We start from the raw sequence: 16,299 nt of genomic DNA on the forward strand, positions 1-16,299 counted from the left end.
TTATATATATATATATATGGAAATACGAATTTTGCAAGCCTTCCTACTATTTCTTCTTTGCAGCAATTGAAATGTATAAAGAATGAAGCATTAGATATTCAGCTGAAAGTGTTCAATGAGCATAAGGAAGAAGACATGATCGAATTCTCTCATCGTTTAGAAGATATTAGATCTGAACTAGAATATCCTTTTGATATCAGAAAAAGAAACGTGAACAAAATTACGTGTATAAAGGACATTCTTCTGGTATAATTTCTGGTTATTAAAAGTTATCAGTCAGTATTTGAGTGAAATATTTTTTTTCCTTGCTGTTACTCTTCTTAACACTTTCACTGAAGTAAATGATGTTTACAACATGGTGTGGAATACAGTTAAGGACACTAGCGCTGAAGGATATTTTCTTTCTATTCTCCAACATCTTTTGCTGATAAGGAATGATTATTTTATACGGTATGGTTAATACTATGTTAAATGTTAATTATGGGTTTTGTTGTCATTCAGTCCATTAATAGAAGATTTCTTCTGTAAATGTAAAGATAAATACAGCTTAGTCTTTTAATGTGTAGATTGTAGTTCCTAACTATTCCTATGTGAACTTATGTTCCAAAGTATCAGCTCTGAAGAATGCCATCTATATGTTCTTGTCTCTTCTGCTTAGGATACAATTTCATATATAAATATAGAATACTATTTTTGTTGAGATCTGAATCTTGTTGACTGCAGGTATAAGAGATCAGGTCAGGTCTCTTAATTGGCTATAAATTGTGACAGTAGCATTGTAATTTTCTGGTGGCTTTGAGTCAAAGGTCAAAACCAGGTATGCACAGAAGTGCACTTTATATCTTAGAAATCTTAATATATGCTTAATTTAGAGTAACTTTTGGTTGGGAATTGTGTATTCTCAATATACATTATAGGTCAGTGTGAACACATTACTGTCTCTTGGAAAATTCATCAGAAAAATTACAGGAAAATAGTTAGGAAACTCTGAGATATTTCAAGCTGCCAGATACTTTCTAAAATACGCTCACATACTTTTTGAGGAAACTCTGGAGAAACCAGATGTGAAGCGTACAGAGAAGGAAAGCCATCTGTTTTCTGCACAGCATTCTATATAACCTTGCATTTCAGGCAATGTCTATCATAGGTGTACTCTTAAAGGTTAAGATTGTTTGTGTGACATGGGTGCACCTGTGCTAGACCTCTTCCACCTGCAAGCTGTGAATTCAACCCTTTCAGGTTCTAGGCAAGTGACACAGCTGTCATACACCCCAGAGTTTTAGCAGATGGTTTCATTCCTCTTACTGAAACAAGGCTGCAATGAATCCATAGTTAAAAATTCACAAAACCAGAAGGGGTCGATCTGAAGGAAAAGCCTTCTCTTTACTGGAAGGAAGCAGGAGGGAGTCCTTTCTTTCTGTATTTCTATAAGGGGAGAGATGCAGAGCTTATAATTAGGGTTTACACCTACCCTTCTATGCAAGTAGGTCAGCCTAGGTCTTTTGTCCTTACTGCATCCATAGACAAGATTTTAAATACACGTTTATAAGTAAATATACTGTAAAAGAACTCATCTGTGTCTTTAGTCCACAGTATTTCAAATTAATTGAAGAGTGTGTATCCCAGATAGTGTTACATCGAAGTGGAACAGACCCAGACTTCACATATCGTAAAAGATTAGATATAAATTTCAGCCACTTAATAGGTAAGTACTATATTTAGATATTGTTACAGTATCATAGTTCTTTATATGTTCAAAAAACGAAGTTCAAGTTGTACATGTGATTAAGAATCTTGTGTTACCCATATATGTGCAAGTGTGTTTGTTTATTTTTCAAGATATTTGTGTAGATAAAGCAAGATTAGAAGAATGTGAAGAGAGGGCTTCTGAACTTTCTAGAAAAGTAAGTAATTTTCAAGTTTTGTGATCGTAGGATGGACACTGGGGATTACTTGATAGCTTCATGAATGTTGTAACTGCACATGGCATAGTTTTAAACTTCAAGTTACTATTAATTCTATGTTTACATGGGAATTTGGATGTTTCTTGTGGACTGGGAAGCAAAGAAAGGTGCTTAAGAAAAGATTGAGTATTTTTACTATTTATTTGAAGGTTTCAAGTACAGATCTCAAAAATCAACTGAATACTTGATTTGAACTGTTATCAGTTTCTTCAACAAGATAAAGTGTGGGAGAATAAGAATTAACTCATTTGTATCTATGGACTGTATTACTATACATCAATTTTTTTAAGCTACTTTGCCTCTAGTTTAAATGCAATACTTCTTTATGCCATTTCTTATAGTAAAGACTTGTAGTGGTAATAGAGGTGGTACATCCACTTACTGGATACATGGAAGTTAGAATAACAGATAATGTTGTATGTGTCCGTAGTATTGTTAACAAGCGAGTTTTAATAAACACAAAAGGAAATGTTGGAATCTAAAGGAACTACACAAGACTGACTCGTAGTAACAACTTTTTTTTTTTTTTTCCTTAGTTTGAAAAAGATTTTGTAGTTCATCAGGAGACTCAGGCCCTACTGCAAAAAAAAGAAGAACGAATCAGTGAACTTGAAGCAGAATTGCAAGCTTTTAAGTCACAGGTATAAGACAGTTTAAATGAGTGTATGAAGTATTGATTTTGGAAGGGGCTTCATTTTGCATCTTTTGCAGATTATAATAGTCCAGTTGAGGGTTTTTTCAAAGAATCATTGTTATTGACTGTTTCCTTTATTTCTGTTTTACGCTAAGTATTGTGGTGTGGCAGTAATTAGCTGTTTGAGTTCTCAGATGATCTTTTTTGTGCCTATGTTCTGTTAATTAAACTAGTTTCTTATGTTTCATTTGGGTTTTGCTTTTGGTGTCATGTATTTGCAAAGTAATTAACCACATAGGGTAATAAGTCTTACACTTTTTGATTAGCATTCATCACTATGATCTTTATCCCTCCACAGGAAATTATTCATTACACAGTTTGCTTTGCTGAAGCCATACTATGGATATCCAGCAGTGAAAGAAATAACCTGTGGCTGGATAAGAACTATTCCTGATAATTTTTCAATTTTCAAGCATAAATAGAGATTTTAAAATGAGATGGAGAGGAACAGTGCAGGTTTTTGAGAGTAATACTTGAGTTAACTTATAACTCCTGCAGTTTCCAATATTGGAAAACATCTATTGAGAATTCAGATTATGAAATCAAAAGCAAATTTGCCTCCTTATAATTTATATTTGGTAGTTCTGTGAAAGAAAAAATGGTACTGACTTTCAACTGGCTTGCTGGATTTAATCTATAAACTGTGATTATTATGGCATTTTGTTGATAAAGATGTGAAGCTGAATAAGAATATTTTCTTTATCAGTATGGCTCCTTGCCACCTGGTTTTCTACCATCAACACGTGGAGATGCATCTGTTGTTCCACTGGAAGCTGCAGGACCACATCAAATTCCACCGCCACCGCCTCCTCCACCACTGCCTTCTAATGGTGCAATTCCACCACCACCGCCTCCCCCTCCTCCTCCACCACTTTTGAATGGCTTGGGAGTTCCTCTGGCTGGTGGTGGTGGTCCTCTACCACCACCTCTCCCAGGCCTGCCAGGAGCACAGTGGTCTCCACCTTCATGTACTTTGCCATTTGGAATGAAGCCTAAAAAAGAATTCAGACCTGAGGTTACCATGAAAAGACTCAACTGGTCCAAGGTAGTACTGATTGATATAAAACCTTTACATAGACCTCAGGGTAAATAGATTGTCAGGAGTAAAGTTTATATAGACCAATTGTAATTTTAGTTAAATTAGACAAGGTATGAATATTTACTGCCTTTAGTTTTCATTATTTTCTGAAAACTGTGTTGCATTGACTCCTGAATCATCTGGGCCAAGTATACGTGACGTTCTGAGATGCTTGGAAGAGTCAGTTCTGGTCTAGAATAATACAACTTTGGTACCAGTATGCTTGCTGGATCCTACTTCTGTTTTAGTAAAGTGTTTACATGGGACAAGTCACTGCACTGTATGAATAGCTATACAGTTTCCAAAAAAGTGTCTTGCATCTATCCAGTCTGGCCTGTGGAAAGAGGCATTGCAGGTCTCTCCATTTGTCCTTAGTGTGAACATATTTATGTAAATTGAATGTGTTTTATGGAGCTCTTGGGTATTTAGTTTGCTTTAGACTCTACAGAGCAGTCTTTGCATAGTATCCAAATAATTAATAAAATTTTGTTTCACCTCTTGATCGTAGATCAGGCCTCAGGAAATGACAGAATCCTGTTTTTGGGTTAAAGCAGAAGAGGACAAGTATGAGAATGCTGATATGCTTTGCAAATTGGAGCTCACATTTTGTTGTCAAAAAAGGGGTAAGCAGTTGATTGCTTTTAATTTTCAGCTTTTAGAGCTATCTTTAAAATTCTTGGGGCTTAAATATGTATATGAAAAAAATCAGAATATGACACTAATTTTGTGGATTTTAAGTGGAATATGTGAAGAAAATAATTTGAAAAATCCTAGACTGCTTAAAGCAGTAATACTGAACTATTTCACTTAAAGAGTGACAGAAACGGTGTGACCTAGAAGGAAAACCTTGTTTATCCTCAGAATACATATGTTAATTGATGTATTCTGTGTCCATGAAGGAGGAGAGGCTTTGAAATCTTTTATTTTCTGATAAGTCTGTAACAACATAGATCTCTGTTTAGTTTCTTCAGCTTTCAAAGCTTTGTGGTAGAGCAAAATATGTGGAAGTATTCCTGGCTTTAAACCTTTTCTCTCATTCTGAAAGTAAGTCATCTTGCTAGTAGTTTAGGTTATTCTGCCTCATACATAAAATGCTTGTATTTCCACTGTTTGTCTTGACACTTCTTCCTCCCCTTTGATTGGTACTGGACACTTAGTACTTTGGGTCAGCCAAAGAGGTGTAATGATTAAGTCCTTTTCAAATTGAAGAGGCATTATGTTGTCAGTTTGTATTACAAATGTCAATTTTATATTTTTATTTAATCAAGTGCATGGAATTCTCAACTTTCTCCATTCTTTTTGGTATGCTTTGGTGTGTATTATTCCTTTTTTTTTTTTTTTTTTTTTTTTTTTTTTTTATTTTTTAACCATAACCAAGAACTTTATTCTGCTTTTGTCAAAGCAGGCTTTTTATGCTCTAAGAGTATTTCTACTGAGTTGAGTACTACACTTTATTACTGTTGATACTTAAGAATGTTGTACGAAGATAAAAAGGCAAGAAAACCTCCCACACCACAGACATTTTTGCTTAGATCTGTTAGAATAGGTCTAAAAGATAATTGTGGTGCCTTATTAATATTGGGAGAATTACCAAGAATGTTCCTTGAATTAATAGGTTGGAAGGTTTAAAAGCCATTGGAGGAAATAGTGTTTCCAATGTGTAATTAAATAGTAAAATTTGAGAGACAAGATGGTGTTCATGCCAAACGTGTTAATGGCTCAGAGGAGAATTGTGAATCTCCACAGACAGAGAGAACATTAAAGTTAACAAGATTAACATTCCTTCAAAGTTGAACTGAATGTACTGAATACACTGTTTTGACAACACCTTATAGAAGACACTTATCTACAGTTGAAATATCAATGAGGTATACTCTTACACCAAGTGGGGTGGGGTGTGCGTGATTAAAAGGTTATTGCCTGCAGGGACAAATTCACTTCTTTTTCTTCCTTACGGGTGGAGCTTACTGCTTAATATTTTATGTTTTGAAATCTCTCTTATCTCACATGGGTGATATAAGTGTGCCATCATCTTAATTTTCAAAGGAAGTAGAGACACTAAAGACTTTATTTAGAACAGCAAGTAGGTGTCTAAAGGGCAACATGGATGGCAATTTGTTTTCAAGAGTGACTTACAAAAATTTGCAGAAATACAAATAGCACCAGGCATCTCAGTGTCTCTTATTAACAGCATGAATTCTAGTATGAAGGACAGCGAAGTAACTATGTTTGTTCTCATGACCATGGGGGTTCGAGATGCTTGTTTGTAGCTTATACATAACTTACTGATTATAACAAAATTTGCCAAAGAAATTGGAGACATCTATTTTTCTTCACATCTTGGTCTTGGAGAGAATTAACACCATGCTTTCTGAAATAGAATCAGCTAGCTATTCACTAGACTCAATCTGGGAACAGTCCTTGACTGTTTCTAAAGCTTTGTCTCTAAAACCAGAAAGGCAAAAAGTTAAAAATGATTCTGTAGCCAAATGACAGCATTCAAAGAATGAGCAGGTTTTCAGTCTGTTGAAGGGTCTGCTTATGCACTCTTTTCACTGAAGTCGTTGTGTAAGAAGAGGTATCTAGCTGTGGAAGCAGATACCAGAATGTTCAATAATGCTTTAAATGAATTTTTTTCTGATTAAGCAAAATCAGATTGAAATACTCAAATGTTCAGTTGGTGAATTTTGTCAGCTCATTTGCCAAAAGTATTTCAGTGTTAATCCAAAGAGGAAGTCTTATGTCTATGTAAACAATCCATTGAGGAATTTCAACTAGAAAAAGGAATATAGAACAGTATAGATTTGAAGCTTTAGCAGATGTTTGTATAGAAGCTATAAATGATGTTGATTCTGAATGGGTATTGAAGGAATTGAAATAACAGAAGATGTTACGGAGTCATGTGCTGCTTGTTTAATAAAAATAATGATTGCGATGGTGGTAATGATGAATCCATGAAGGCTATGGGTGGTATATAGGGTGTCTTGTCTTCGTTATTCTATTGTTAGAAAGCTGGTTTTGCCGCTCTGCAGACATTGAACCTTTTGTGAAAGTAGTGTGTTTCACAAAAATTTAAATTTTGAGCTGGAATAATGAGAAGTATAAAAGCATTAGTTGCTAATGGTATTCTCGTAGCAACTTAGTAAAGACAAAGTGTAATTTACTTCTTGACTCAGCATTCTTATGTCAGAATAAATTTGTAATCTTGAAGAAATCTAAGATTATATACATGACAGAAGTAGGCAAGGGAATAATGGAAAACCAACTTGTTTGTCTTGAAACCATATAGATCTACTGGTATGCAGGGAATGTGGGAGAAGAATATTAGCTTGGAGTCTGGAAATACGAGTCAGTGTGTGGATGGAATATTTGCAGTACGAATACTTAAAAAGATTTAATTGTGACTGAAACATGAACATACATTTAAAATGTATGTAAGAAAACATGAGAGTTTATTGTGGGATGCCCTAAGCAACAAACAAAAGATTCCCGAAACCTCAAATAATTAGCTTTGTGTCAGCAGCTGAAAGAATAAAAGTAGGTGGTAAAATTACTGCCTTAAAGACAATGTAGAAGTGTGCTCCATGACTCTCTCCCTGGCTGGCAGGGGGAAGAAGAAAAAGAGAGTAATTGAGAAGTTCTGAAAATAACGTGACGAATGTGAGTGGTTTGCATGAATGATATTTGTTTTTCTGATAACTTTTCTTTTTAAAGGCAAAAAGAAGGATTGATATGAAGGTAGGTTAGAGAATTGAAAGAGAAATAATAAGAAATATCAAGCGTTTGAGATTTATCAAGATTATACTCGTGGTTGCAGATCAATGAAGAAAATCTGTGAAAAGCCTTTTTGGCAACAGTGGTATCAGAGGAGTCTCTTACTGTAATTCTTTGAAAGCATTAAACTGAATATATGACTTAAAGTTAACTGGTATGTGAAATACTGAAAAGCAGAGCTGGAGCAAACCTTACATGTACTTTTATCTGAAGCCTGAAAGATAAGATGAACAAACAAAAATGCTCATATTTGAATGACAGCCACTCTATAATAGATGTTGGAAGCCTGATGGAAGGATAATAATCACTGGTGTATGATGTTAATCTGCTGCTAACTTCGCTGGAATGATTAGACATACAGGCAGGGGAGTGGCACTTTTCAGAAGAGATAGCATGAAGTGTAGCAGCATGAAAATCTTGTGGGTGGGGGAAAAGCAGCATACCATGCAAAACCTTGTGAATGGAAATTCCTACTAATAAAATAATAGTACATTAATAGCTTTTGGATCAGATGATGATTGTGATGAGAAAATATTAAATTAGATTAGAGAAGCTGCAGATTTTGTGGCGATAAAGTAAGAGATTAAACTACCCACATATAGGTTAAATCGATTCCTCATCAGGATGTTATAAGAAGATAAAAGCTTTGGATGCAACAAATGACTGTTTCAAATAATCCTGTATCCAGTGTGAGAAGGAACTGTTCTGGGAGTGGGCTTGAGCCATGCACTGGACCTAGGAGGCTGAAGTGGGAGAGAAGGAGAGGATGATCACTATCTTAATTTTGTACCAGGAGAGAACTATCCAAGTCAATCTGTTATACATGCATTCAAATTCAGGATAGGGAACTACCAAGCAAGCAAGATATCCATGCCATCTAACAACCCAGAGGCTATTCTGATAATGCCATCTTAAAGATTTGAGTAAACTTTGTACTATAATTCAGAAAAAGCTTAACTGAGGCTATGGGGTAAAAAAAATTATTCTGAGTTGGTGGGAAGGTTAAAAAGACAGTATTATAAGGAAAAGGATAGTGCTAAAAATGTGAAAACTTGGCCAAATGAAGATAACAGGAAAACTCATTAAATGTAGCTAGATAAATGTAAACAGGACATTATTCACATAGTCTTTCAGGATGCAAAAGATCCTTCAGCTGATACTGAAAAGCTTATTTAATCTTTTGAAAATGACTTTAGCTGGGCAATTGGTGGGACCACTTGGTAAGAACTTCAGAAGTTCCACAGGTTCAAAGAAAATTAGACAAATTTAGCGGTAATGGGTCCAAAATAATAGGAATGGATGTATTTGTAGGAAGATGAGATGCCTTTTTTGGGCAATGAGTAGTGATAAGGCTGGCATAGTGTCCTTTTAAGCAACATCTCTTACCGCAGTTCTTCTAGAGAGTGCTGGCCTTGGGGAGATCACTGGTCAGACCAAGTAGGGCAGTTGTTAGATTCTTAATCATGGATATAGTAATACCAATTTGCTTGGAGTGCTTTCAAGTTACTGTATTTAAGACTCACAATGCTGAAATAATGAAGTTTTTATATGCAAATTCTTGGTCTTGTCAATTATAGAAGGGAGAAGAGTAATGAAACATCTATAATATATGAACTTAGTTTTTGGGGATAATTTGAAGAGTACTGATGTGGAGAAGATACATCAGTAAGTTGGTGGAATTCTGTGAGTAAGTCTAATTAATGTAGTGAGACTATAGTCGTTAGGCTTAATGTCAGATGTGTGTTCAGGATAATTCCAGAGAGAACCAGCTACATGTTACCTGAAGTCATCTGTTCTGTGCTTGAAGTGGTTTGCCAGAGGGGATGCCTAGACTTGGAAGGCTGTATGGAATGTACAAGAAAGTGACCTCTAACCAAAAATAAATCTTTCAAAGCATTTAAATACAAGGTGACAATTTGTTTCATGTACTGAAAATATAAGAAAGTTTTCTAAAATACGTGTTTTGTAAGTGGTGTGCTGTGTTTATAGATGTCCTATTAATAATGTAATTTGACTTGATCCAACAATTTTTTTACATAATAATGTTTGAGTATTAAAGTCCAAATGAGGATTAGAAATTGCAGATCAAACGTAAAAGAAACCACTCCTAAATTCATCATTATTTTTAGCAACATGCAGATAACTGCAGTTAATGGAAGATGGCATGGAAAATTAGAAATTTACTCTTCTTTCGTGTCTGGATATCAAAGGGAGCTGATCTAGTAAACTCAAGAGAGAAAGACTGTGATTTTTTTTTCTTTTTCTTTTTTTTTTTTTTTTTTAAACCAACTGGGACAGATTTTCATTCTAATCTTATTGGAGATGGCAGTGTCTGATCCCGTCACACCAGAGCTCCTGCCAGACTTGATTATTCAGAAATTAAGCACTTGTATGGGAATTCTATCTCTGCTGGCCCTTGCCTTGAAGTGGTCGATACAGTTCTCTCTATATTTTTCTTTTTTTTTTTTTTCTCCCCTGTATACCCTGTAAGCAAGAACATCAAGGCCTAAACCGCTACAGTGTCAACCAACTCTCAAACATTTTAAACTAGAAAAGAGTAAATGCTAGCAAGAGGGTCAAATCACCAACATAAATTAGTGCTGCATTTGACATACCACAACCTGCCCAGCATGTGCAATAGAACTTGTGGTCAGCCAACTGAAGGATTAGGTGGAGCTCAGTGTCCTCATACTTTCTTTCTCTGGGGAGGATTTACACAGAAGCTGCTCCAAACTGTGCTTCAGATAAACCTATAAGACTGCCAATAATGTAGTCTAGTAAATTCTGATATTATAGCACTAATTCAAGTTGTCTTTTTAATGTAACTGTGTAGAAGCAGAAGTAAAGCCTGCTACATGTCCAAGTTTGGCTGCTTTGCAGTATCACTCCAACTACCCTTTAAACCAAAACTATTCTAAAAGATTTATGTATATAAAATGAAGGAAGGAAAAAAAGTTTATTTTTGAAGAATGCAGGAGTAAGTTATACGCATTTGCGAAGGACAGCAACCAGTGAGTTTTGTAAAGTACTGAAGTGTCAATGGTATCTTCCAATTTCATTGTGTCATGTTTCCTTGGAGAGAAAGAATGATATATTCACTGTTGCATTGGTGGTAAATACATTACTTTCCTCTATTCTTAGCAGATAGAGTGATCTCTGATTTTTATCTTATTTAGATATTTGTGTCAAGTATATTTGTTATGTACAGATTGATATATATAAGAATCAGTGAATGAATGTACTTCCGTGGTGAGTAGAGCTTGGCTGGCTGCCAGATGCCCACCTAAATGCTCTGTAATAAGAATGAAAAGCCTGCGCATCGAGATCATTTGTTGATTACTGTCACAGGCAAAACGGACCCAATTTGGGTAAAATTAATGTAACTTTTTTTTTTTTAATGTCCTATCACAGATAAGAGAAACCTTCAGTTGTTCAGATGGTTAAATGTCTTTAAAGAAGTGAAATGTGAATAACTTCTAAAAAATTTTTTTATTTGGCAATTTCTTAGGATGAATTCTTCCTTGAATTAAATCTTTGAATGACTGTGTCATTTGTACCGTAATCTTAGTACACTAGAATAATCCATAACATCAGATCATTATTCAGGTAGGACTATAGAAAAGAGGCAGTCTGCCAGTAGAATTTCTAAATAGTTATAGAAAAATTTTTGTTGCTAGGAAGGATGCTTTAACTTGTATTTTCAGTTAGGAAATGCTGTGTCAGATAGCGAAGGGGTATTGCTGAAGAGTTTGTTATTGTACTTGCAAGTAACTACCTAAGCACAGGTATTAATTTTACCTTAAATTTATTTTAACTTTAAGTTTTTTGTTTTGGCAGAGTTGCAGTATGTGTTGTTATTAGGTTATTGGTTCTTACCTTCTACACACAGACTATTTAACATTTCCTGTGAGCTTCAAAACAGATTGAGTTCTTTCTTTTCACCTCAGTGAAGTGCCTTAGACGAGTAGTTCACCTTTACCTTTTTCTTTCAGTTATTTTTTGGTTTTTTTTTGGTAGTTTATTTCTACCCAAAACACAGTATTAATCTGCAGTGAACTCTTGTTTGAAAATATGACAGTATATGCAGGCTAACAAAAGCATTTCACTCTCATTTGACAACACTGTGGTAGGAAAAGCCTTCAAGGGCTTGATGTTTTAGAAGCAACAAGAGTGTTTCTTTATTGATTTCTAGTAGAGAATGTTTTTACAATGTGAATAAGTGCAATCTTAGAGGAAACGGATATTATTTTCCTGTATCCAGAGAGGGGGAAAAAAGTCTGCTCAGTATAAGTCCTAAACTGTAAACACCAATGAAATGGAAAACCAGGTCTGGAACTTAAAATGCAAGTTAAAAAGAGGTCATTATCATTTTGTTTATTTAATGGAAAAAACTCACTTTAGCAACTTATGTATTTGTCCTTATACCAACAAGGATCTTGTGAGAATTAATTTGATGGTGTTTGTATCACACACAAGGTGTAAAGCTCTGTACACCTACTACAAGCCTATTTTCATGGGTTTTACCTACTTTTTAGTATTGTTACATGATGATGCTCTATGTGCTTTTGAAGAATTTCTAATCTAATGTTACAGGCATTTATATCTGACTAAAGGTAACATATTTAAGTGTAACGAAATCTTCATTACAACAGTGCTTTTGTTGTAGCCTTTTTTCGTGGTGAGTGGAGAAAAATAATTTAAATGCAAGAAAAGAAATGTTTAAAAAACCGTATTTGGCAAACCTTCAAAGTCACTGTTCATGAACACTATTAGCATTTAGATTTCCATGAGTACTACTTTTTGTCCTTTAGAAAATCTGCCGTTTACTTTTTTGGTGAAACTAATTTTCTCTGAATCTGGCTTGATTCAGAGAAAATTAATTTCAAAGACAATTCATTTTAAAAAACAAGAACCCCCCAAATTCTCAAACAAGGAGATTATGTGTTAATGGAGCAGTGAATTCCAGTTAGGCAGCTGTTAGGCAGTACTTAGGTAGGCACTGGTAAGCCGGGCAGTATATAGCAGTATATTCGGCAGAGCCTTTGGTTCTGTTTGCAATTGATGTGGTTCTATTGGAACAATATTTTAATTTGTTCATATGTGAAAAGTGGTTATAGATATCTTCTTGCCTTACCCGCTAAGGTAAGTTCCTCTTTACCTGCTAGCTCTGTGTAAATATGATCTGATCTTGTCTAATACGTAACTTTTTTTCTTAATTAAAGTGGGGTCTTATATAAAAACCAGTAAGTTGATTACTTCATTTGAGCAACAGACTTCCATTGTAGGCTGCTGTTCTCTGTGATCTCTAAATGATGAATTTCTCATACAGTTTCTTCATTCTAAATAGATTCTTTTATTCTGTAAATATCTTACCTAACAGACTTTTTAAGGGGACTCTTCCAATACGTTATATGAAACAAACATCATCATAAATGATGTGTATTCTGTGAATATCCCATTATTGGTTCCCCCACCCCCACCACCCTTAGTAGCAGTCGGGTTCTGAAGGTTATGTAAGAATGGAGAGAACTTAGTTGGACTGAAACAGTAGGATTCTTTTGGGGGCGAGTTAAATTGGAATTTTATTGAAATATTCTTTTACATAGAAGATAAACTAGTTCAGCATTCTGTAAACTTTCTTAATAGGACAGGATGTGTTTGCATGATGATATTATTTATGGTACAACAGTTAATATTTACATTGAAACAGCTGTGTTTTCAGATACGTTCTTCTGGATCAGTTTGTTGGCTTTCAGTTTTTTTTAAATTAAGAGAATGAAGACAGTGGGCAACATATTCTGTAACTTTTAACAACTTTGTGTTTCTGTTTTATGGCTTTGTTTCCTCACTTTTTATATTTTTACATAGTACTGGGGCTCTACTTTTCTTCTGAACTCACAAGATAGTTCTAAAGCCTTATGTCTAACAGTACGTGAGTAATGAAACTTAGAAACCTTATCCGCTCTATTACTCAGCTTAACAGTTGCAAAGGCTAAATGTGTCCTGCTGTAGAATCTGACTTGTACTTTGATATAGCAGTGCCTCTTTCTAAAATTGTAAATGCATACATGTAGCTGGCAAGAGTAATAAGATAGAGCCTACTTAGGGTGACTGCTTACCTTTGCAATTTCCTGATTGGCGCTGTGCCTTGCGGCACTTAAAATTTTGCTGCAACATACTTGACATGTGCAGCAGAATGTTGCTTTTCTGTTGCTGGCATTTCAGTGTAAGATCTCCAAGTACTGGGTCATCTATTTGAAACAGTGGGAAGATGGAAGAAGCAACTAAATGTTCAGCAAGCTCATTTGAATGGAAGCTGTTATCAAAGCTAACAAAATGGAGGGTAGATATAACTGGAATCCCTGAAGAGAAATTGGATTCAAGGCTCAGTTGCACACAGCAGGAGAAATCTTAGCATGTGGAGTTCAATGGCTCTATAATGTTGCAGTGAAGAGAAACAAACGTGGATAGATACAGTTAAAACTAAACTGGGTTAGATCATCCTAACTGCAAAAAGCCAATAGAGAAAGTTTATTGTCAGTAGTAATCTAGTAGCATGAACTAAATTCTTCTTTTAATACTCTATATAAGAGAAACAGTAGTGATAAATAGAGGATTTGACTTGGTCAAACTTGAAAAAGGGGAAGATAGAATCCATTTGCTGCTACCAGTTGACTTTCAGAACGCACCTGTGAGTTCTCCTTATTCAGGTAAATTAATGGAAGACATAGTGAGCAAGTAGGGTCGAATGGTGAGTTAAGCTGTGCTGTGCAGATGCATACTTTATAATAAATAGAATCTGAACTACTTGAACAAAATAGGTTGAGAACAGAATGTCAATATGCAATGGTAACAGACAATTCTGATCTCCAGATTACTGTTGCTGAGAGAACTTGGGAGTATGAACCAAAGCTCAAAATATGGAGCATATTTGGGATAAATAAAAGCATTCCTGAAACAACTGTGGCAAAATAAGCCAGTATGAAGAGAGTAAGAGAAATTAAGGTCAAAGTGTGTCTTGTGTCAAGAGGCTGTTGTGCTTCTGATTTGTCAAGAAAACACTGTGATTTGTTCTGCCTACCTTTAGGTTGAAATGGAAAATCATATTATGCTTAACTTCCTTAAAAATAATAACAAAAAATTGTTTATTTGTACCACTGTCAGTGTTTGTTCTGGAATGCCTGTGTAGCTCTTGGTACTTAGGAGACTCCAGTCTCTGAAGATATGGCTTATTCTTTGATCACCAGATGGATTTTTCTGTTTACTCAGGGAAATATTTGTATCCAGTCTTTAGCTGGAGTCGGGGGGATAGGGGAGAGGGAACGGGGGAATTCATATAGATTTAGGCAAAGTGTAATTCTGCTGCAAGAACCACATCTACATTATCATGATGCTTCTGATGGGTGTTTATTCAGGTTAGTTAGAACAAATACTTTGTTACTGTTTACAAGTAGAACTAATAAGTGATTTTGATACACATAAGATTAGACTAATTCCTCAAGTCAGTGAGGTCTAGTGACTAGGTAGTTAGCTATTATGCGTATGTAAATGTAACAGGAGGAGAGGGATAAAATCCTATTCTATAGCATTTAGAAATGTTAATGTAATCAATGCAGAAATGTCTAACACTGATGCAAAGCAAACTTATTTTTCCCTTCTTATCTTTCCCAGCGTCTAAAAAAAATTGGGGCTAATAGAAAGATATGTGACCATATTGTAAAGAAATACTATTACTATTGTTATGTCATAAATTACATTTTTCTTTGTAAAATAACTGAATCTACATAATGGACTGATTATTCGGAATCTCTGTAACAATCTCCATCATCTTTAGTCTCACAAAATTATAGCATAGATTTTGAAGAACAGGAATTCATGAAGCTTTAACAATAAAAAAATTTGTTTCCCTGAATTCCTAAAGGAATGAGAAATCTTCTGGGCAGAGTTTTAAATGCATGCTAATTAGAAAGCCTTTTAATATTTAGCCTGAAAGTATATTCACAGAAATTGTCTGATATGCCAGCTTTGCTAGGTATGTTAGATTTTCCATTATCTATTTTTAATGCAGAAATACCTATCCTTTTTTAACATAAGAGAAGATAATTTGCAGTGAAGCTACAGTTTTATAGTATGGTGTGGTATTTATGTGTTCTCCAGCCAATAAATATGAGAATTCACTTGTAATTCCATCATCACTGTCGTTTAGTCTCTGTCTAATAGTATGCAGATACAACTGTTTTAATGAGAATGAACGGTACAGTTCTCTCTCACTTGCTTTTTAATATAATATTCTGAAATGCTGCATCTTAAAGCTTGCTTGCAGTGGATGCTTTCTTGATTTGAATCTCTTTCTCTGTTCACGATTGACTGATCACTTCATTCCTTAATGTACCACAAGAGTGTCTCATAGTACAGTAAATGATCTGTATTACAGATTTGGTGAAAGATGAGAGGAAACTCTAAGAAATATAATTACTTTGGTAATAACATCCATTGTACTTCTGTAATAATGCTGAAGAGATGTGGTTCTGTAATTGAAAGATATGTAGGCATACTTTCAACTAGAAAACCTTTTTTGAAAAGGAAGGTCAATGCTATTTCTTGCAAGTTTGTATTGTCAGTGAAATTATCAAGTGGCATCTTGCAACCCAGTACCAAGCTTCCTAGTTGATCCATGTTTGTATCTCTTTTTATATGTCTTTTATATTAAGGAAATCTTTCAACAGAAAATTTTTATTTCAAGAGAATTATAGCATTTTGTTAGCTATTTATGTAGAGTAGTACATTGA

The 16,299-nt window shown here is 34.8% G+C and overlaps 1 protein-coding gene across 1 annotated transcript in view; it reads left to right on the forward strand.

Moving 5' to 3' along the window:
- Positions 1–63: 63 nt before the first annotated feature.
- Positions 64–16,299, forward strand: part of DIAPH3 (diaphanous-related formin 3) — a gene marked incomplete at both ends in the record, with an annotated part of 42,874 nt that continues 26,638 nt past the window's right edge. The window contains 7 exons of the mRNA XM_010015306.1: positions 64–182; positions 334–450; positions 1,587–1,705; positions 1,840–1,904; positions 2,501–2,605; positions 3,365–3,703; positions 4,245–4,359. Coding sequence (XP_010013608.1) covers positions 64–182; positions 334–450; positions 1,587–1,705; positions 1,840–1,904; positions 2,501–2,605; positions 3,365–3,703; positions 4,245–4,359 — 979 coding nt within the window. The remainder of the gene's footprint in view (positions 183–333; positions 451–1,586; positions 1,706–1,839; positions 1,905–2,500; positions 2,606–3,364; positions 3,704–4,244; positions 4,360–16,299) is intronic.

Source organism: Nestor notabilis, unplaced genomic scaffold, assembly GCF_000696875.1.
Source record: "Nestor notabilis isolate BGI_N333 unplaced genomic scaffold, ASM69687v1 scaffold26855, whole genome shotgun sequence".
In the NCBI taxonomy this organism is placed as follows: domain Eukaryota; kingdom Metazoa; phylum Chordata; class Aves; order Psittaciformes; family Psittacidae; genus Nestor; species Nestor notabilis.